This window comes from Podarcis gaigeae (genome assembly GCF_964106915.1).
Source record: "Podarcis gaigeae genome assembly, chromosome: 2".
Lineage (NCBI taxonomy): Eukaryota > Metazoa > Chordata > Lepidosauria > Squamata > Lacertidae > Podarcis > Podarcis gaigeae.
The window spans coordinates 69,214,330-69,236,108 of NC_139679.1; the positions used below are offsets into that span (position 1 = coordinate 69,214,330).

Consider the following 21,779-nt stretch of genomic DNA (forward strand, 5'->3'; position numbering starts at 1 on the left):
CCGAGGAGCCCCGGAGCCGCGAGGGGGAAGCACTGCGGCGCCTCCTGCTTGCCAACGGGCTGGCCCGGCGGAACCGCCGCCGTCGAAAATCAGAGCAGTTCCGCCCGAGGAGAGTTTTGCCAGCAATCGTGACGGCGGCAAAAGATGGCATCTCAAGGCCGCCGGACTTATTTTTGGCTAGTCACTTTTTGCAGCCCTTCTGGAAATTCCAAAATCCAGACAATAAGGGCAACTAGGCCCAAAATTGATTTGATTAGGCCAAAATGGCACAAAATAGCTTTTGGGCTTGCAAAATTCTCCAGAGCTCTTCATCGGGCTATGAAGTGAAACTAAAAGGAAAAGATGGCGGATGGTGAAAGCCAAGGGATCTGCAGCTGGGCTAGGGAAGGTAGCAGACATTCCAGTGAAGCTCGGTTGGGTGTCTTGCAGGTTTTGGTGTGCTCCAAAGGTTGGTTAGGAGGAGGAAGAGACAAAAAGTAGTTGACACAGACACATACACACACGCTGATGGGAATATAAAGTCCAGCTGTCACTCAGGCCTGTCTGCGTCCTTAAAAGAAAAAGCAGATTCCTTGGTAGGTGAAACCAGGAATAAAGAGAAACTTGGCAGTGTAGTGTTATGAGTTTGCAGGTGCCAGACCTCTCTAATCTCCAGATCCAGTAAATGTTAGAATTTAATCAAGGGTTGGGGTGTTAAGGTGAGTAGGAGGCACTTCTAATTGCTGGATTCAGCAAGTGTTAATAGTTAATCAAGCCGGGTTAACCTCCTTAAGGAAATAAAGGATTAAAGGGCTTGTGCTAGACAGCAAATGGATAGGGCCCCATTACTCAACAGACAAAGCCAGAGTTTAGAGTAGAGAGGTTAGGAAAGATGTGACTTAGAAGGAAAGCAGCAATCTGCAGAAAGGAGAGCAATGTTATAGACTAATGTTTGCTTTCTGTTTGAATCCAAGACTGCAGCTATGGGAACAACATGATCGTCTTGGGGTGTTGATACTGTGAGCCCCTCCATTGTAGGCCCAGGTTGTACATATAAACCATATATCCTAAAGACGCCACGGTGTCTGCTGTGCCTCACTTGCAAAAGGAAACACAAACTCTGGGTAAGTGCCTGAAACCCCTAGAATCTCTCACCACTCAGATATTGGGGTGTCACGCAACAATATTAACGAAGCCAGAGATTCATTCTAGTGATGTGCTAGGAAAAAACAAACCCGAACCCCCAATCGTGAGCTTTTAATGCCATGTTGGGCGTCGCTGTATAAATTAATTTAATTAAAAATAGTTATAATCCACCTTCACCTAAAGGTCTCAGGGTAGAAATGTACTTGGTCCAAACCCAATAATTAAACAGCATTAAACAAAATGCAGAATTTAGATACAGTTAAAACCACCAGCAGCAACCAACAATCAAATATGCAATACACCCCACTCACCCCTGAAAGTCCGGGCAAAGAGATGTGTCTTCACCTGCCGAGGAAGCGACACTGGTGTTATGGCAAGCCGTACCTCAGGGGGAAGGCATTCCAAGGGTGACGAGCCACTGCAAAGAAAGCCCAGTCTCCGGGCCATTTGGATGAGAAGCAGCCTATTTCTTACTTACCTGCAGGGGCTAATGTATAAGGCAGAGACAATATCTTTCAAAGAATCCATCTCATAGTCTTATTTCAACTCAATGAACTTTGCACTAGTCTATCTTATTTGTTCATTTCATTTCTATACCACCAGGGCATTGTACACAAAAATCCAATAAAAATGCACCCCATAAAACATTAAAAGGCCATAAAATCATGCCCTCACATCATGAACCACTGTTGTAGGTGGGACCACAACCAGGACTTCCCTTGGTGATCTGAAAGCTCAGTCCAGCAGATATTTGGAGAGGCGTTCCATTGAGAACTTGGTTCCCAGGATGTCCAAGGCTTCATTCACCAGTATGAACTCCTAAATTGGGTTCAGAAGCTCAATAAGGATCAGTGAAATAGGACCCCCTTTCATAACACCACTCAAAACCCAAGCAACTGGATTCTGCACCAGCTGCAGTTACCAGACCATCTACAAGGGCATCCCTATGCATTTATACCCCACCTTTCTTCCAAGGAGCTCAACGTACTGCACATTGTTCTTCTCCCTCTTCATTTGAACCTCAAGGTCACCCAGCAAGCTTCATGGGGTTTCGAACCCTGGTCACCCAGGTCCTAGTCCAACCCTCTAACCACTACACCACATGGGTGTAATTTGATTTAAAACATTCTTGGTGCTCTTTTCTTCCAAACTGTCCTTGCCTTTGCACTTCACTGCTCAATCAAGGAGGAGAGCAATGGCAGGTAGCCGTTCTGTAGCCACTCTGATTGTTGCATTAAGGATGAGAGCAGAGGAATGGAGCCACTGGATAAAAATTGGCTCAGTCAGTTGTTTCCATGTGGGGACATCCCAGCCCAGTGAACTTCACTGCTGCTTATCATCAAGAGTTTAGTGGCAGAAAAACTCAGATATTTGCCTGCCATCCCTCTCCACAAGTCACCTGGTGTGTTAGCATGTAATGTCATGTTTTCTGCAATTTAGGGAACTGAAAAGGCCTTTTTATGAGCTTGTTTATTATTTTTGTAAACAAATGTTGGAATTATATAGATCAGCTTATCCGTGTACATAAATTGTGATGTGCAGGACATATATTGATTGCCCTATGCTTAGTTAATGAAACCCTCCACAATTGCATCTATAGAGAATCCCACATGCATGGTGTTATTTCTCTGCAGTGTTGGATTGCAACTCAGGCACTGGTGCTCAGTAATGATATGCTTACACACGCCTTTGTATGCATTCTACATCACGGCTCTGAAAGGCATAGCTGGCTACAGGCAAGATTAAATGACAGTTGTATGTTACTGACCTCTAGTGGTGGCCTATTTTGTGACACATAAATATTATCAGTGGCAATATATTGTAGGATTTTGTTTATAACAGGGCCTCTGGAATATCACCAGGCCTCATCTGCTGCCATCTTTCAAGGAACTCTCTAAGTAGTTAATTACTACTAAAGATTAGCTTTTTATTTTTCAAAAAATGCAGTCAGTCATGTAATTATCAATTCACGTGCTGGACAGCTAGTGAATGGCACCCTTTGATGCCAACGCACCATATGTTATGTGTTATATGCACATAATACATTTAAAGAAAATTCCCCTACCCCAAGAATCCAGGGAACTGTAGTTTGTTAAGGTGCTGAGAACTGTAGCTCTGTGAAAATAAACTATAGTTCCCATGATTCTTTTTTTTGGGGGGGGGGAGGGATGTGCTTTAAATGTAAGCAATCAACATCTGGACAAATTTTAATTAGTTCACAAACCATAAAAATCACTGCATCATCATCATGATAAAGATGATAATAATGATCTAAATTAAAAATACTAGAATGTGAAAGGATACTTCCTAAGCTATAAGAAAATAGAAGTTACAATTTCCAAAATTAGTTGGCCACCAGGCTTCATGGAAATGACTTTCAATTGGTTTGCCCACTATGAACCTCTGATTCCCCTATCACTAATATAGGTGAATTAACTTATTTATTTTTCCTCTGCCAAATGTTGGCAGTCACAACAGAAGTAACTATACTTTAGTTTAGTTTCTCGCATTGCAGGGGGTTACACTAGATGACTCCCAGGATCCCTTCCAGCTCTATAGATCTATGATTTTATGAGCCACTCCAAGATCACCTTGACTTGCTTATCAAGATGACTGTCTGGCTTCAGATAAATAAAGGGTACTGATGCGAATGGAAGCTTTCTTCCCAATTCAAATAGTAGCTTCAGAGGAGCATGTTTTGTCAATAACATGGCAGGGGAGGAATGGGTTAAACCTTCCCTCTGTATCTGCTGTGATTCAGGTCATTATCACCCTACCCCACACCACTACTTTTTTAAAAATGTGCACATTACTTGCAAAGATGCATTTAACATCACAAGTCATTTGACCTTAATAGACCAGGAGTGCATAGCTTTAAAATTTCTTAATCTGACTTTTACATTTCTTTTTAACTCAGGAGAACCACACTGCAACATTAATCATATGAAAATGGTGATTTGAAAGAAAAAGAAAATACGAGCCAGCCCCAATCAAGGTTGTAAAAATTATATGTTCAGTACAACGTTCATAAATCTTAGTTATTACAAAAACCCTATCATTTTTTAGGCAATGCAAGCAATACAAACATGAAATGCAATGCATGTTAAGTACTTTGTCACATTTTAAATTTAGTATTTCCTTCTAACTTTTTTCCTCTGCATGACCTCTTCTCTCTCTCCTCTCTCTTTTCTCTGTTCAGTTTGTTGTTGTTCTGTTTGCTGCTGCTGTTCAGTTTCTGTCTGCTTTCCCCTTTCTGCTGAATTCAACATCAACAGAACACAAAGCTTTCACTCTCTCAGAAACTGACAGCAAGAGTGGCCAGGTGGTCTAGGCAAGGGAGCCAATGGGCTGCAAGAGGCATCTGATAATCTGGTGCCAGCTCACCCACATGTGCCACTGAGTCCAGGGAGAGGAGGAATAATGCAGATATATAATGGTGCAGCCATCTGTGCCCCTTGGCCAAACTTTAATATTCCCACAAAGAAGCAATAAACACTTGCAAATAAAGGGCATTTGAAATTCTGCCCGGGGAGGTGGGGCTACAGTTCAAACTCCTGAGCTCACCTTTCATAACCAGAACTTTAGAAGCTACCCCAAACAGACAGGTAAAATATTGCAGGCACTCCAAGTTTCCCTATTTTCCAGGGCTGTCCCCGATTTAGAGAAGCCATCCCAGTTTCTGATTTAATCCTGGAATGTCCCGCTTTTCCTTAGGACGTCCCTATTTTCATTGGAGAAAATGTTGGAGGGTATGGAGTTATCCAACCCCTGAGCCATCTGAAGGCTATTCTGTATAGGGAAGGGTTTTTTAATGTTTAATGTTTAATTATGTTTTTTATATATGTTGGAAGTCGCCCAGAGTGGCTGGGGCAACCCAGTAAGATGTGTAGGGTATAAATAGTAAAATTATTATTATGGAATGGGACATCCCTATTTTCATTGGAGAAATGTTGGAGGGTATGATATTGCTCATATCACAACATATGCTTGCAATAGCAAAGACTTAGGTCCAAGTTTGTTTAAGGAACTTGGAACTAAGGCAAATCATTGAAAGGTGAGTCTTTTCATTCTGAGTGGCAGAAATGGATGAGTGTGTGTGCACCATAGGCATAGTGCTGTATCCAATAGTGGCACTGTGTCAGTGGAAAAAGACTTCCACTCATACAACAGGATTTTCCCTTCATCTTCTCCCCCTACAGCAGCTCATACACCCTCAGTGCTGCACCAGTGGGGTTCCCCAGGCACAATAGAACTTTCATTACCTCTTGTCCTCCCCCCTCCACTTCAAAAATCTGTTCCAGAGGGCATTCCAACCCTCCAGAGCTAATGTTGAGGGTGGAGTGGGGGGCTAAGGAGACAGGATAGGAGAAGCTCCACTGCATTCACCCAAGTCTGGCAGTTTGTACAATCTGAATAATTCAAAGATGAAGAACCTGTGGCCCTTCAGGTGTTGCAGGACTACAACTCCCATCCTTGAGACTTTGGCCTTTGTCCATAATACCTTAAGTTCATGTGAGTCCAGCCACACCAGGAGACCCACATGTTCCCCTTTGTTTTCTATTGTGGCACCTAGCTTGGAAACTCCTTCCTTTGGGAAGTTCTCCTAGCACCTTTATTCCTAGTAGCACTGACTTCAAGCTTTGCCATAATGGCATTTCTATCCTTTTGTAAGTTGCTTTAATTTTTTAGTGCCATTTTATCTCTGTTTTACTCTGCATTGCTGCGTTATTGTGGATGCAAATTGTTATATTATTGTAAGCCTCCTTGCAGATTGTAGGGATGGGTTCTGGCTCAAGTTTAAATCTGCTTCCATGCCTACATTATTCAAAATCAACACGCTGTTCCGCTAAAAGCAGGCAGTGCTGCATGATTTCCCTTGCAAAACGTATCTGATACGGATGCAATGCGCTGTCACCGCACTAAATGCAAACACCCCTTGCGTTTCGCTCACTGGCAAACAACCACGTGGCTCTTCTGCATCCAGGGTGTAAAATGGAGATTCCAAATTAAACCGGAAGCCAGATGCGGGCGCGTGCAAATGTGACACATGGATGTGATCACAGACTCGTAGAAATTGGCTTGCGCGCACAACCAGCTTCCGAGTTTAGTCTGAAATCCTTTTTTGTGTCTGTGTTCCACCTGGCACGTGTTTTAAAAACTCTCCCCGTCCCCTTTAGCGTAAAGATTCTAAAGCCCAAGCGTAAGGTGTCGGTATCGCACAAGGCTCGTGCGTGCATTGCATGATTTGGGCTGGGAAGGAGGAATTTAAGAAGATTGACCTTTTGCTGCTGCTGCTTCAAACCAGCCTCGTAGCCCCACTTTTATAAACTGCGGTACCAGGAGCGTGCTAAAATGCAAGAGTGCTGCCAGCTGCTGTTCCCCAACCACATCCCTCCAAGCCGCAGAAGAGTAACGGGGAGCATACTTCTAAAATACTTTGAAACTAACACACACACACATTTCAGACGAAATTGTAAAGAGAATAAGTTCCTGTCCTCGCTGTTGCCTTTATTGCTGGGTGAGGAGGCTGCTGAAAGTTAAGTTAGATTTCTCCAAAGTCTGGCAACTATTAACTTTTGTTACTAGTTTCCTCTCAGAGGAAACAAAAAAAAAAAAAGCCAACGAACCACGCAGCACCAAGAAGGAGCGGAAAATTCTGCATTATAACTCCCCTCCCCCAATCCCTGCGAGCTTCCACTAGCTACTCTAGACCCCTCTTTTTATTTTATTGTTTGCGGCGGCGGCGCGCGCGGAACGCGGTCGGAAGTTTCGAATTGTCACGTCATTTCCGCGGAGTGACGCAACTGCAGGTCAGAGGCAGCAGCAAAATGGCGGCTCCGGAGGAGCGGGAGCTGTCGGCGGAACAGACCGAGAAGCTGCTCCAGTTCCAGGTGCTGGACGCGGGCGCGGCCGGTGGAGGGGGGCGCGGCGGGCTGAGCCAGGCCGGCCGCCTGGGCGGGAGGCTGGGCCCCCTCTCCGCCCTCGCGTGGGTTCCCGGCGCGCCGGGCGGCCAAGAGGAGCGGACGGCGCCGGGGGTTGGGGGGCGGAGGAGAGCAGGCTGGCCGGCCTGAGGTTTCTGCTGGGTGGGGGGCGGCGGCGGGGCGCGGAGGGGGCGCTCGGCAGAAGCGGCCTCGGCCTAACCATCGGTGGCCTGATGGCTGCCAGCCTAGGGAGGCCGCCGCCTGGACCTGCCTCCCACCCCCCTGCAAAGCGGGTATGGCCACGGGGTGGGAACCAGCAACGTATAGTCGGTGGGGTCGGCCTGCGAGCAGTTAAGCTTGCTTCGCTGTTTTGTGCTCTTCCGCAGCGTACCATTTAAATAAATAATCACCCGCAGATATTATGCGTTGTGATGGTTAAGAGCAACAAACAGGAAATGAGTCAGTACACCTGTATGGGGGAGGGACATCCCGGTTGCTAAGCTGATTATTAAAAAGGAGCTCCCCCCCCTGCTTTTTTATTTTTAAAGGTTGCTCTAAGAGGCGAGGAGAATCCCAATTACAAGCTCCTATAGCGCTCAGTCGAGCATATTTTCTTGGAAGTAAATTCCACCGAGTCCAGTAGTCTCCACTGCCAAATATGAGTGCATAAGATTCTTCCCTGTCTTTAGAACACCAAGCAACATTTGCAATTCTTTGTAATTGTTTTTAAAAGAGATTGTTTCCTCCCTCTTCCTGCACTTTAGTATTCCATAGAGAGCCTTAAACTGTCTTGCACCACTTGGCATAAACAATTGAGAGAGTATATTTTGGACTTTCCTAAAAGTAGAAAGCATTTCCTAAAAGTATTTTTCATCTTTGTTGGAAGCCGCCCAGAGTGGCTGGGGAAACCCAGCCAGATGGGCGGGGTACAAATAATAAATTATTATTATTATTATTACTACTATGTTGGGGATTCATTCCCATGATGGCTTATAACTTAAACTGTGGTATTTCTTCGCACAAGTGGCCTTCTGTTTAGCCAGGGTTGAATGCTTTGATTGGCATTTTGCTCTTTTTAAGTCATGGGCAAGACTGCCTCCCGCACCTTTCAGTTTCTATTAACATTATAACCTTCCATACGACTGTAGTGGAGAATGCTTGTACTGCTCTGACATTTTTAGCATGGTTGCAACTTTTAATTCTCTCACTGCTGACAGAAGTGGGAGGTTCCAGTAAGAATTATTGATGGTGAGTTGAGCATTTCATAAAAAATCCACACACTGTTGTAGGGGAGCTGGATGGAGATGGGGCTGAGGAAGAACAGCAACTACTCTGTCTCCCCTCCCCCAAAGGTCCAATTTTCTCTTGTTATACCTATATTTAACATTTCTTTGTCAGGGGTCTTAGTCAATTCTTGTCTTCTGGAGGAGGCTTGGTTTTTTTGTCTTTGCCTTTTGGGAGAGCACATTGGGGTGAAAGCACTCCCTTTATTGTTTTGAATAATCACAATATATTAACAATTAAATCAAAATGTAATGTTCACTATTTCTTAAATGTACTAACTGCAAGTCTACAGTACCTATCCCATACACAGCAGTACTCTTCAAACACCCCTCATTCTTCTAAGTTTCCAATCCTTCTTTTCTCTTTGCTTCTAAAGCTGCTAAATTACCTTAGTTGTACTACTTTGAAGAGATTATTCAGTTTAAGCCATATTAGGGCATTTGATAAATGCCACATACTTTGCAGTGTGTGTTTGTTGCATTTTGAAATGCCAGTTGGTAGGTGGCGGAACTTAGAGCCATAGTTGCCTTTGACTGGACTTAATGGTCCAGGTGTCCTTTACCTCACCTTATCTTTACCTCACCATTGATGTGAGGCAGACACCACTGTACTTGACTTTTTTGAGCAAAAAAAGTGAGGCAGTTTGGGGTGGAGGGATATAGTACTGGGCCAGTGGCTCTTGTGGCTCTGTTCTTGCTTGTCTGAAATAAAGAGATGGAGGGAGAACTGAAAATATTGCTATTATATTACCACTCACTTGGCCCAGAAAAAAATGATACTATGACATTATAATAGGAAATGTATAATAGGCAAGTAGGTGCAGTTTGTTGTTCAGCTGCTCACCTAGAACAAATGCTGAGCAGGTGACTGTACTGCTGATCTGGTGTATATTGAAACTATCTACATACATTTGAAATGATGGGAATTTCGAAAATATATGGTTTTGTTAGGACTTCTTTTAGAAACATAAATTGGCTATAATGGGGAGAAGAGAGTGACCATATATGCATTTAGTCTAAAGTAATGTATTTCCAGACCTTCCTTCAAAAATATTTTACAACAGGCGTGGTGAACCTTGAGCCCAGGAGATAAATGTGGCCTCTCTATCTGATTTCTAGGCCTGCCTAGGCCCTACTCCACACTGGCTCTGCTCCCTCCTCAAGTGCTTTTGTCTGGCTAGAATGTGTCTCTTGGTTGCCCAGATGGAGGTGTGTAGAAACTTCAGGTTTTTTACTTGGCTGGAATGTAGCTTGTTGTACAAAGATAAGATTCACATCTGCTGCCCTGCAGACGTTTCTTCTGGGCCCTGCCCATCACTGTCATGCAACCTCTGGAAAGCTGCCCCAGAGGGAGTGTGGCCCTTGGGCTGAGAAGATTCTGCACCCTGTATTACAGAGTCTGCATATCACTGTTATAAGGCTCAGTTTCATGCATAGGTACAGTGTTCCAGATAAATGGAATTTTATTTTCTTTGTACATCCTATGTAAATGCTATTCTTGTCTCTGTGTATTTCCCTCATTGTTTAGAATGGAAGTGGCCAGCTCTGAACCAAACAAGTGTTGGATGGTGACTTGAAAAATATGTAAAACAATACTTAATTAGCTACTATTAAAGTAGAAATTTGGGGAGAACGCTGAGAGGTTTATTTTTTTCCCCTTGAATTTTATTTGAATTAAAGGGCTGACAACATTTTCTGTCAAGTCCGGCATTGCACGATGTGGGTGGAGAGAATGAGGCCCACATCTGTGCCTTTCAAAGTGAAAGTACAGACTGGGTCAACTGTTGGCTAGTCTGATCTGTACCTTCAAAGGTATCCTTCAGTCAGGAGACTGTCCAGCCCTGGATTGCCTCCTACCTATGGAGGTGTTGATTGGACTGGCTGACAGCTAGCCATGTATGTATGGTCTGTAGGTTCACCACAAAATTAAAGGATTTGGTGCCCATGGTAATAAGTGCTCTTACTAATAACTGAGAATTAAAACTTGGAACTTTATTGATAATACCATTGTATATCCCATCTGTAACTTAAAGTGAACCTGCAGCTGGTATCCAGAAAAACAACTTCCTTAAATTAACTGAGAAACTTTACCAAATTGTATCTGTCATCTATATCATGTTCAGTCTTTGATTGCTGCACTTGTACAAGAACAAATTCTTAGCCTGGCAAAGGCTTTTGTTCTGTTAGAGTCAGGTGCTCCTCACCTTGGAAACATAATTCTCTGGAATTTGGCAATAGTTTGGGAGTTAACAGCAGAGCTAGTTACAGGCTTCTTGGAAATGTTTCACTTGTATGACATAGAGCAAAACCAGACGTGATGTTAAATGTATGAATGCATTTAGCATGTGTAAGTTTTTACTAAATACCAGTTGCAAGCCTGGTCAGGTTTGGGTCCATGGCATATGGGGAAGGTAGGGGAAGACGGACTTGTGGGATTTTCTGTCTCTAATGCTAAAATAACTTGACTGACCTTCGCTTTGCACTGAACCCCGTTGGATCAGGTAGTTCAGTGCCACTAGCTGCTTTGTGTCTACTGTGGGTCCACTCTCCTTTCTGCTTGGCTCAGTGTGTCTGTCTAAGCACCTTCTGAATTGCACCTCAAAGCAGTAAATATTCTTGTGTTAGAAATATACATACAAAGGTATTTATTCATCGTCTTTATTAGTAAAACCATTTGTTGGACATTTAACCAGAAAAACCCATCGGAATGAATGGTACAGTTGACCACAAGGGGCATATTCTACTGCGATGTTAAACATTTTCATTTACTGCAAAACTAAAATGAACAAAAAACATTATTTCAGGCAATTAAAATGCCTTTTTCTCTGTCCTTTGAAAATAGCTGGTGATATGCCAGTTATTTTCCATGGCTTCTGTGAAGGGGCTCCTGCTGTATGTATGCAAGAGGCCCTTCAAGTCACCAGTGAATAGGCGAAATTGACGACTGGAATCTAAGATGAGAATGCACCCATCAGATTTAGTGATCTGATCTTATAGCCATCTTTAAGCCATGGAATATATTTGCAGGAGTTAGCTGATACAGAATTGTTTCGGATTGCATCTTTACAAACAGTAGTGTGGGAAATGTTCCAGTGCTTCATAAATGTTGTGCAGTTCCATGGTTATAACACTGAAGAGGGCTTCTGGTTCCACTCTGCCTTAATAGAGGCAGCCCCCATGACAATGGGAGATCATAGGCAAAGGAAAAACAAGGATGATTGAGGGTAAATCATCCTTGCAAATTCCCCCCAGAATTTTTCTGGGTACCTGGCTCTCTGGCATGGAATGTGGGAGGTGCAAAAGCACTTTGTCTGCTGAAAACCCTCCAATGCCGCCATTAAGAAGCAGAGGTTCTCCTGTTAATTAGAGCTTAATTGGTCTAAAATACAGGCGCATGCTAGAAGAGATGAGATCACAAACTGTAGAACAAACCAACTGCAAGGACTTTAAGGTTTGAATTTGAGATAAGACTTCATCTGATGCAAAAGACGGTGGGTGGGGAACCTATGGTTTCTTTATTTAAAGTTTTCTTCTCTACAGTTACGATTCAGCAACCTTCCCCTGAATGTTGGTTCAAATTATATTTGTGCAAGTGATGATGGAAGAAATTGGATTATAAATATGGTATATAACATCAAATGGAACTGTGTGTTAAAAAAAAAGGAAAAAGGGAGGGAAGCTCTATTTTGCAACAAGTTTACGATGGAAACTTAGAGCTGACTCTTCCCCATCCGTTATTATCTACGAAGTGAACTGAATGAAGACGACTTGGAATTTAATTTAATTGGAAGGATAACTGGCCATATATCTTCAGCTGGAAGAAAGGAGTTTGTGAGCTGCCAAGGAACTGATAAGGTTCCATATTGAGTCATCTGCAGTTTGACAGACCTCTCTTCTTCCCAGGCTGAGAGGGAAAATAGTGAAAACAGTTTATTTACTGGGACAGAACAACTTTTGCAGCTGTTGTGAAAGTTCTCAGTGCAAAACAATGAAGCATGGGACAGAGCGATGGAGCAATTTCTGGAACAACAATGGCATATCAGCTCCACCCTAGGCATGATGCATTACAGCAACAAGTGGGGTGGGGTGGGGGGGGGGGAGACATAACATCTTACAAGGGCAAGAAGAAATGCTACAGACAGAATAATTGCTACACACGGGAAGAACAAGGATATAGTTTGAGTTCCTCACTTGAAGCTTTATAAATCATTTAATGTGTCAATACGAATAGAAGTTACTAATATTGCAGTTGTTGTATAAGGGATTATTATTATTATTATTATTATTATTATTATTATTATTATTATTACTACTACCGGAATGTAATTGAAACTACTTAGACTTTAGAACACAGAATTAAAGAAAATCATCAAATCTAGTATGCAGGGGGGGCACTTTAAATAAATTATATAATTCTGTATTTGCATGATTGGTATTAATAATTGTATTATAAATTGGTATTGTTATAATGAGGCTATTATTGGACTGTAATTTAAAACTAATAAAAATAGTATTTTAAAAAAAACACTGAAGAGAACAGCATTAGCAGTTAGTTTTGTGCCTGTTTTTCATTCTGACCTTGAGTAAAGTAGTTACAGATAACTGTGAAAAATGTTATACACACAGACACATTAGTACAAAAGCTGAGATTCTCAGAATGCCAAATTTGGCAGAAGATATACCAGGTTTGACACTTGCATGGCAATCCAGTAGACATGGAAACATGTAGGCTGTTGTCCCCATCTGTTGTAATGGTGGCTCTGAGGAAGAAAGCTTACAAGACACGACAACTGCATTATGTTACACCTATAGGGAGAAAAGAGGGTTTTAAAGAGGGATTCTTGCTAAATTGTGTATAGTTTGAAATGCCCAACCCCCCTATTGAGACCTGTATGAAAACACTGTTGTGTAGAGTTTGTTTTGTCACATAAAGCTGCTACAGTCCTTTACATACTTTTGAACAGAGAAAATTCTGGCATCCAATTTTACTGCATATTGCAGCAGTTCTAGCTGTATCAGAGTGCAAATGAGCTTTTGAACTTTGTAGATTGGTAAGCAGCAGTACCATTTTAAGCACACTGAAAAGGTCAACTGTCAGTTTAGCAATGTGAAGAAGCAGTAAGTGCACATGCCCATTCAGGAATATGTTTCAGAAAGGCATTTAAATTAGTTGAATTTTTAGGGAATGAGCATTGTAAATCCTGTTCCGAAGCTTATTTGTGAGACTTGCTCTGTCAGTGTTGTGAGAGGAAGAATTACGCTCTTCTAAGTATTATGCTGCTAACTAGGAATGTTATAAGAAATTATCTCTGAAGAACTAATTGGGCGATAATTCACTGCTTTGCAGAGCAAAGCTTGTTACCTCACATGTCCAGCACAATTGAAGGTTGAGCCAAGATGAAACAAGACCAGGAATACCAGCCTAACTAGCTGAGTGGAATGCTACAGCCTGAGGGCTTCTGTTGAATTATTTCTGTGTGCCTGCATGCATTCTGTTAGTGCAGTGTGGCATTACATATAGTGGCAATATATCCTTGGTTGAAAGCATACTGTCAGGGAACTGACATCGGAGCGAGAGGTGGAGGCAAGGCTCCAAAGCGATGCCGGAGCAGGGGGGAAGGAATTCAACGTAACACCAGTAGAGAAGGGAGGGAGATGGAGGATTCGGAGAGGGGTCTCCAAGACTCTTCACCCGAGACCAGTGGAGAGAGCACGGGCACGCCTCTGTCCACTCCTTCTTTGCGCAGAAGAGTCCCGTGCAGGGAGAGTAGGCGGAGACTTGGCGTCAAACAGCTTCTATGCTGGAAGAGGTTCAAGAAACGCCCACTGACGGATTCTGCAAGCGACTGAACAGCCACGGAGTGAGGGCTGTCAGCCAAGGCATGGTTAGCCAGGCGATCTAGCCAAAAGTAACGGCAACTTACGCACAAGTAACCCCTTATAACCATTACACATACCTACTGTTATTCTGATGATACATGTAGGAACTCACGTCTGCAAAGAGCAGATTGGAGATGAATCACAATTTGGACAGAGAATGCTAATAAATTAAAAGCTCAAAATAAACTGGAAAAAGAAGTGCTAATGAAAAGCAGTAAAGTGTTTAATCACAGTGCTGTAACTCTAGTAGGACTGTTGTTTAGAAATAAGAGCTCAGAGAGGTGAAGGAGAAATCAGAATAATTTTATTATTCTATATATATAGAATATATATATATTCTATTATTATTCTATTCTAAAATTATTCTTTTGATTGATTGCACTTATATCCCACCTTTATCTCCAATGAGTTTGAGGTGGCGTACATGGCTCTCCCCTCCATTATTTAAACCCCGCAACAACCCGGTGAGGTAGTTTAGGCTGAGAGGCAGTGACTAGCTCAGGTCACCCAATGAGCTTTGTGGCCGAGTCGGAATTTGAATCCTGGTTTCTCAGGTTCTAGTGTGACCAATTGTCTTGTGGAAAGAGAATCTCAAGACTCACAAAGTTTGATGTTTGCTCCTTTTGTGAGGCAGTTTGTTTACAAATGCCTTGTTGAATTCTGATTTCCGAATAGAAGCGGCTTAAATGAGAAACAAAATAAAATTTGATTCAAGGACTGTATTGTTTATTATTTTGACTTAAGTTCTTCCACCCCATTTCTTGCCCCCAGGACCTGACTGGCATAGAGTCCATGGACCAGTGCCGTCATACACTGGAACAACACAACTGGAACATAGAGGTACTGTCTCACTTGGGACTTGCTTGCTTGTTGCACTTGTTGCTTACCAACAGTAGATGGTATCCAGTGCTTTTTCTCCTCTGACAAAAGGCTCTTTGATCCAATATGCTTCTGTGGCACTTCCCACTATCCCTCTGGAGCAGGGGTGTGGGTGGTTGGGGAAGGTGGATATACAAAAGTTCCTTCCCCATTCAACTAATGGAAGCTTCTGGTCCAGTACTATGAGCCTCTGAAGTCAGGCCAAAGTCAGAGCCACCCCTGAAAAGACCCCTTCTTTTGTTACCATCCTCTGCACCACCCTTGCAGAGGGCATACAAAGACTCTGGATGAACAATGGGGATCCAGATTCTGCACACACAAAAATCGAATTCTGCAGCCTCTACTGATATTGATTATATAAAATTAGCATTTTCCCTAATTTGAATAAATCCGTATTTTTATTTTTTGCTCTGTGGAATTCTGATGACCAGGGGATGATGCAGAGAGCTCAGCAAAGCTGTATTCCTGACTACAGTATTAGATATCTTAGTCATCCTTTTATTTTTTGTCTATATACTTTCTAAAAGAATTTTCTGTGCGATAGGTAAAATATGCTAACCAGTCCTTGTTACTCCCTCCATAGGCAGCTGTTCAGGACCGATTGAACGAGCAAGAGGGTGTCCCAAGTGTCTTCAATCCACCACCTTCTAGACCGCTACAGGTCAACACTGCTGACCACAGGATCTACAGCTATGTTGTTTCAAGGCCGCAACCAAGGGCAAGTTCTATAACTGAGATTAGCTTAACTAGGGAAGCATTTGTTCTCTGTGGTCAGTTCTATGAAACAATAAAGCACCTACAGTGGTACCTCTGGATGCAAACGGGATCCGTTCCGGAGCCTTGTTCACATCCACAGCAGAACGCAACCCGCATCTGCGCATACGCGGGTTGCGATTCGCTGCTTCTGTGCATGAGCGTGATGTCATTTTGAGCGTCTGCGCATGCACGAGCGGCGAAACCCAGAAGTAACCCATTCCGTTACTTCCGGGTCACCGCGGGACGCAACCTGAAAACGCTCGACCTGAAGTGTCTTTAACCCGAGGTATGACCTGCAGGTTTTCTTGGTAATGGAGAGCACAGATGTTAGCTTGAATGGGGACTTCTTTTCTATAAGAGGCTGTGTGGTTACTTTTGTTGTCCTGTTGTAAAAACGAAAAGCAGAACAGCAAAGGAAAATGATACTTAAAAGCCAAACATTTGGCAATTATTTCAATATGCCTCAAGCTGGGGTGAGGGGTGGGGGAAAGGAATAGAAAAACACTTGTTGCTGATGAGAACCAACATCTAGGAATTGTATCTCTGAGGTTAAATAACAAGACATCAGTTTCCAAATGTGTGCTAAAATATTTCATTAACATGGCTGCTTCAAGATAAAATAAATTTAAGCTGGTACAGTGGTACCTCGGTTTACAAATTTAATCCATTCCTAAAATCCATTCTTAAATCAAGGCACGCTTTCCCTAATGAGGCCTCCTGCCGCCGGTGCCCTTCCACCGTTCGGCTTTTGTTCATAGACCAAGCTAAAGTTCGCAAACCGGAACACTACTTCTGGTTTTGTGGAGTTCATAAACCGAATAGTTCATAAACAGAGCTGTTCGTAAACCAAGGTACCACTGTACTTCAAAGGAATGCCGTGATAAGGACCTAACTTTCTCTTTGTCATTTCAGGGCTTGTTAGGTTGGGGTTACTATTTGATAATGCTTCCATTCCGATTTACATATTACACATTACTTGATATATTTAGGTAAGTGCACACCTGTTTATGTTTGCATATTGAGTTTATTGAGTTTGCATGTTGACTTTATTGCTTTATTCTGAAGTTTGCCACTACTCCTTAGTTAAGGTAATATTCTATGGCAGATGTGGGCAGGAGACTACATACTGGTTTACTTGTAGATTAGTGGCCAATTTCTGAAGGCCCACTTTGTCGTTCTCAGGCATTGATTAGGTCATCTATTTGTTTCTAGTCATTAGATGATTGCAAAACAAAGTTTAGCAATATAAAATAAAGACAAGTTAGCACTGGAAATCTTGCAAACTTGCTGGGCTCTGGAAATCTTGGTATGGTCTAACAATGTTTCTAAACAAAGGTGTTTACTTGGAATATCACAACAATTGTAGCATGGTTGATTTTTGTTAAGAAATCTTTAATATGGGTTTTTGTGTTGTAAATACAGGTGATAGAAACATATATAAATAAACAAATGTAAAACTGAAATCATCCCACTCATGTTCTGAAGGTGCTAGAATAACCAGTAGCTGATATTTCAATTTTATACTCTTTCCTAGGTTTGCTTTGCGTTTCATACGCCCTGATCCTCGTAGTCGGGTCACTGACCCTGTTGGTGATATTGTTTCATTTATTCATATATTTGAAGAAAAATTTGGAAGAATACATCCTGTTTTCTACCAGGGAACATACAGTCAGGTTGGTACAAGAGATGTCAAAGAGTTACGTTGTGTTGTCCTGTCTTGAAGTGGAGATTCTTGGAAGAGTAATCTTGAGTTATCCCTTGAGGCAAAATGTTGTAGACATATATTGTAGGTAATATAAAATAGTAACCTGAGATATTTAATTGGAAGTTACGTTTTGTTAACTGTTGCCTATGTTACAATGTATTGGAAAAAGAAGCACTCTGCTAATACAGTAACTTCAGTTTTTAAATGCGTGGTTCTATTAGTGCTAATAATAGAACAGTCTGCCTTGGGTGAAGACCATATCAAAGACTCACTACTTGGTCTAGCACAGCCACAGTGCTCCTTATCCAATGAGGAAGGTTGAATGAATGAATGAATGAATGAATGAATGAATGAATGAATGAGGAAGGTTTGCTGTGCATGATTTGGCAAAAACATTAGCACTGTTATAGTCTTTGTGTACATGCTATGATCTGATGACCTTACACTTCTTTTTTCACTTGAGCACAGTGTCAAATTGTCCAGATTTCATCTCTTTAAAACATCCTTATGTTTCTTCTCTCAAGGCACTGAATGATGCAAAGAGGGAGCTACGCTTCCTCCTTGTTTACCTTCATGGTGATGACCATCAAGACACTGACGAATTCTGTCGGTAGGTTACTTCAGATTTTTTTTATTATAAATGGTGGTGTGAGTTCTGGGTGCGGTTTCACGTGAGTTAATCTTTTATCCTTTCCAAACAGCAACACCCTTTGTGCACCTGAAGTGATCGCCCTCATAAATACAAGGATGCTTTTCTGGGCTTGTTCCACAAATAAACCAGAAGGATATAGAGGTACGTGTTTTGATTACAACTCTGCCTTAATGTAACATTTTATAAACACTTGCAGCCCAGTCCTATGCATGTTTACCACTCTAATCAGTGGTGCTTCTTCTAGAGTAAGTATGCATTGGATTGCAGCCCTGAACTGTAATCTTATATAATGAAAAGAAATGCTTTTGAACTGGTGGGATATAGTCAAGCAAATGTGTTTAGGATCAGGCTGTCAAAATAAGCTGTTGTGTCTGTTTTGTATTTTATTCTGCCCCCTTTTACTATACGGGAAACAAACCATTACATGAAACAGCTAGGAGGGATTTGCGGGTGCCAGTCATCGATATGCTGGAGCCACCCAACTCTAAAGTGCTCACATGTGAGTTGCATGTCACTCACATGTTGAAACAGGAGCAGGGCCACATTGTTGGATCTGCCCCCCAAAGTTGCATTCCTAGACACTCAACATCTTCAGTGTCTGTACAGAGAGTGGAAGAGGAGCCTTTGCGTTATAAAAGATGGAAGTGCTGTTGCTTATTAGGAAATGAGTGTTGATTATGGAATAGAAATACAGCCCGTCTGAGGCACTCCCATTGAAGAATTGGATTTGTGGCATGGGGTGTGGTGCTGGATGCTCAGGTGGCAGTTGTGGCCAGGAATGCTTTAAGTGGATTAGCCTGGTGTTGCAGCTATGCTTGTTTTGGAGAAAGCTGATCTGGCTACTTCACACACAGGATTTAGTCATAGGGAGTTTGGATTACTCCAGCATACTACACTTGGAGCTGCCTTTGCTGAGTGCTCAGAAACAACAGCAGAATGCTTTAGTGCATAGTGTTAACTGAGGCAAGTGACTGAAACCATGGGGCTTGCATTTGGCATCAAATTTAAAAGGTGCAGATACAAGCTCTACATGCCAAGCAACCAGAAATGCATTTTAAGCCTCAGGATTCTTCCTTTGCACTCATCTGCTTCCTGGTTCCATATATATGTAATCGGGTATGGGGCAGGTGGGCATGTCTTGAAGAAAATGGCCTCATGTGCCGAATTAGGACCCCTACTATCCCCAATTGGGTCTGTAAGCTGGAGGTCCCCTGCCACTGTTACATTAACTTTGTGTCTTAGTTTAATGAGAAACTGGACAGGTAACATGCCATGGTGTGTGGAGGTTCATGGGCAGAAAACTGTTGAATTCTAATTATTCAGTCTGATTTCCCCAATGTCTGTTTGAGATGACTCCCTCCTCCCTGCTTGTGAATGCGTTTTCATTTACTAAAGTCAGAACTATTGAGACCATTGCCCTGAATTATGATCGCTTTCTCTAATATTTTCTCTAGTGCCTCCTTTCTGAATTTTGAAAAGGTTTCCTTTTGTCTGATGCAGCTGATCATTAAAAACATGGGTTTTCTAGGAAGGTTGTGTATATGCCTTTGATACCAGATCTCCAGTGTGAATTTGCTGTTGGACTAGAACCCCAAATGTCGAGAACTGAAGGCCACTTTCTCTTAAAAGTGTAGAAGAACTGTAGAAGCTGAAAGTTGGAATAGTCTTCATGTTGCATTAGGGAGAGGACTACAGCTCAGTGGCAGAGCACATGACTTCCCTCTGGAAGGTCCCAAGTTGAATCCCTGATGCCTGGATACACAAAGATCTATGATAGCAGGGCTTAGAAAGACAATTCACAAAACCATAGAATGTCACTTCCAGAGTAGACAATAGTGGGCTAGATAAATTGTATGACGGAGTTTAATGCAGCTTCATCTTTTTGTAAATGCCCTATATGCTAAGATTGCAAATGCTGACCATATTGTATGCATTTGTCTTAGTGTCACAGGCTTTGCGTGAGAACACCTACCCATTCCTGGCAATGATCATGCTGAAAGATCGTAGAATGACCGTAGTTGGGAGGTTAGAAGGACTCATCCAACCTGATGACCTCATTAACCAGCTGACATTCATCATGGATGCCAACCAGACATACTTGGTATCTGAGCGCCTGGAAAGGTACTAGGTCAAAAACAAGAGATGCCATCTGCACACTCCACCTTACAGTGCTTCATTAAATCTGTGATTACCTTTTCTGTGGGAAAACTACCAACTGCTCAACCTGACTTAATTATCTGGGCATAGAGTAAAAGACAAGAAAAATATATATCCCGTAAACTGCAGCTATCTGTTTAATTATATGACTCGTGTTCATATATGTTGCTGGCAGATTGCTAATGTAGGATATAACAGATTGAGAGAGTTTGCAGGCTTTCAACAATAGTGTCTTAGTGTTGGATGGGAAGAGATTGCCTCTAGTTCTTAACTCTAGTTGGCATACTGCTGATTTCACCAGGTTGCTTTGTCACTAAGAAGAAGTGGACTGCTGATGCTGTTCACAGGGAGAGAAGGCTGTCTTCTTAGAGATACTAGCCGTGGGGTATTTTTTCCAGATTCTTGCTTGCGTCTCAAAGCACCTTAAGATTCAAGCATCATAGGTCAGCATGGGCAAGGGCCCAGTAGAGGTCCACAAGTGGAGGCGCTTGCTGCTCTTTGCTGCTGCCCACCTACTTACTCCACTGAGCCAGCAAATGGAACAGAGGGAGAGGGCAAGCAAGAAACTGGTAGAAGCTGCTGCTACTACTTGGTATCAAATAAGAAAATGCTGCTATGCCTAGTCGTAAAGCAGAATCACTGGGACAACCCTTCTAGCTAGAAATACATCTTTCCCCTAGTAAAAATCTGAAATTTCTTTAGGCGTTGTAGCAGTTCTTGTCAGGTTGGCACTAATACATTTCCCCTTTTATCTTAGAGAAGAGAGAAACCAAACTCAGGTCCTTAGACAACAACAAGATGAGGCATACCTGGCTTCATTACGGGCTGATCAGGAGAAAGACCGCAAGAAAAAGGAAGAGCGGGAAAAGAAGAAGAGGAAGGAGGAGGAGGTGCAGCAGCAGAAGCTAGCAGAGGAGAGACGGCGGCGGGTGAGAATTGAATGTGTCAATAGCAGTGAATCACAGGTCTCAGGTGCAATTTTCATAATAAGAATAGATGCCTCAGCTATGAATGCAGGTGGGAATGACTGGCTCTTGTAGACGGCCTTATATTACTGCAAATTTAGTACTGGCACTTTGGAAATGGGAGCAGTTACTAGTTTGTGGAAGACCACTCCTAGTTGGTTAGTCTGCATTTCATAGTACAGTATGAGCCAGGATTCAGATCCTGTAAATTAATCCATTAAAATTCTGATCAGTGAACAGTAGTTTATTTTAGAGAATTCAGATCATGTCACACATAATGTTTCTCTCTCCCCCTGCCCCATTAATACAGTTTATTTATACAGTGGTACCTCGAGTTACAAATGCTGCAGGTTACAAACTCCGCTAACCTGGAAGAGTTACCTTGAGTTGAGAACTTCACTCCAGGATGAGAACGGAAATCGTGTGCCAGCCGCACAGCGGCAGCAAGAGGCCCCA

At 42.5% G+C, this 21,779-nt stretch overlaps 1 protein-coding gene across 3 annotated transcripts in view; it reads left to right on the plus strand.

Annotated features, from left to right (window-relative positions):
- FAF2 (Fas associated factor family member 2) overlaps positions 1-21,779 on the plus strand; it is a 30,656-nt gene that overhangs the window by 6,301 nt on the left and 2,576 nt on the right. For 2 of the 3 annotated variants that reach the window (XM_083726301.1, XM_083726302.1), the window contains exons 3-10: positions 14,981-15,049; positions 15,672-15,806; positions 16,757-16,833; positions 17,379-17,517; positions 18,074-18,159; positions 18,251-18,342; positions 20,145-20,322; positions 21,116-21,287. In XM_083726301.1, coding sequence (XP_083582427.1) covers positions 14,981-15,049; positions 15,672-15,806; positions 16,757-16,833; positions 17,379-17,517; positions 18,074-18,159; positions 18,251-18,342; positions 20,145-20,322; positions 21,116-21,287 — 948 coding nt within the window. Of the gene's footprint in view, positions 1-6,872; positions 7,017-14,980; positions 15,050-15,671; positions 15,807-16,756; positions 16,834-17,378; positions 17,518-18,073; positions 18,160-18,250; positions 18,343-20,144; positions 20,323-21,115; positions 21,288-21,779 lie in introns of those variants that run through there. The other variant, XM_083726303.1, reaches the window with a different exon arrangement.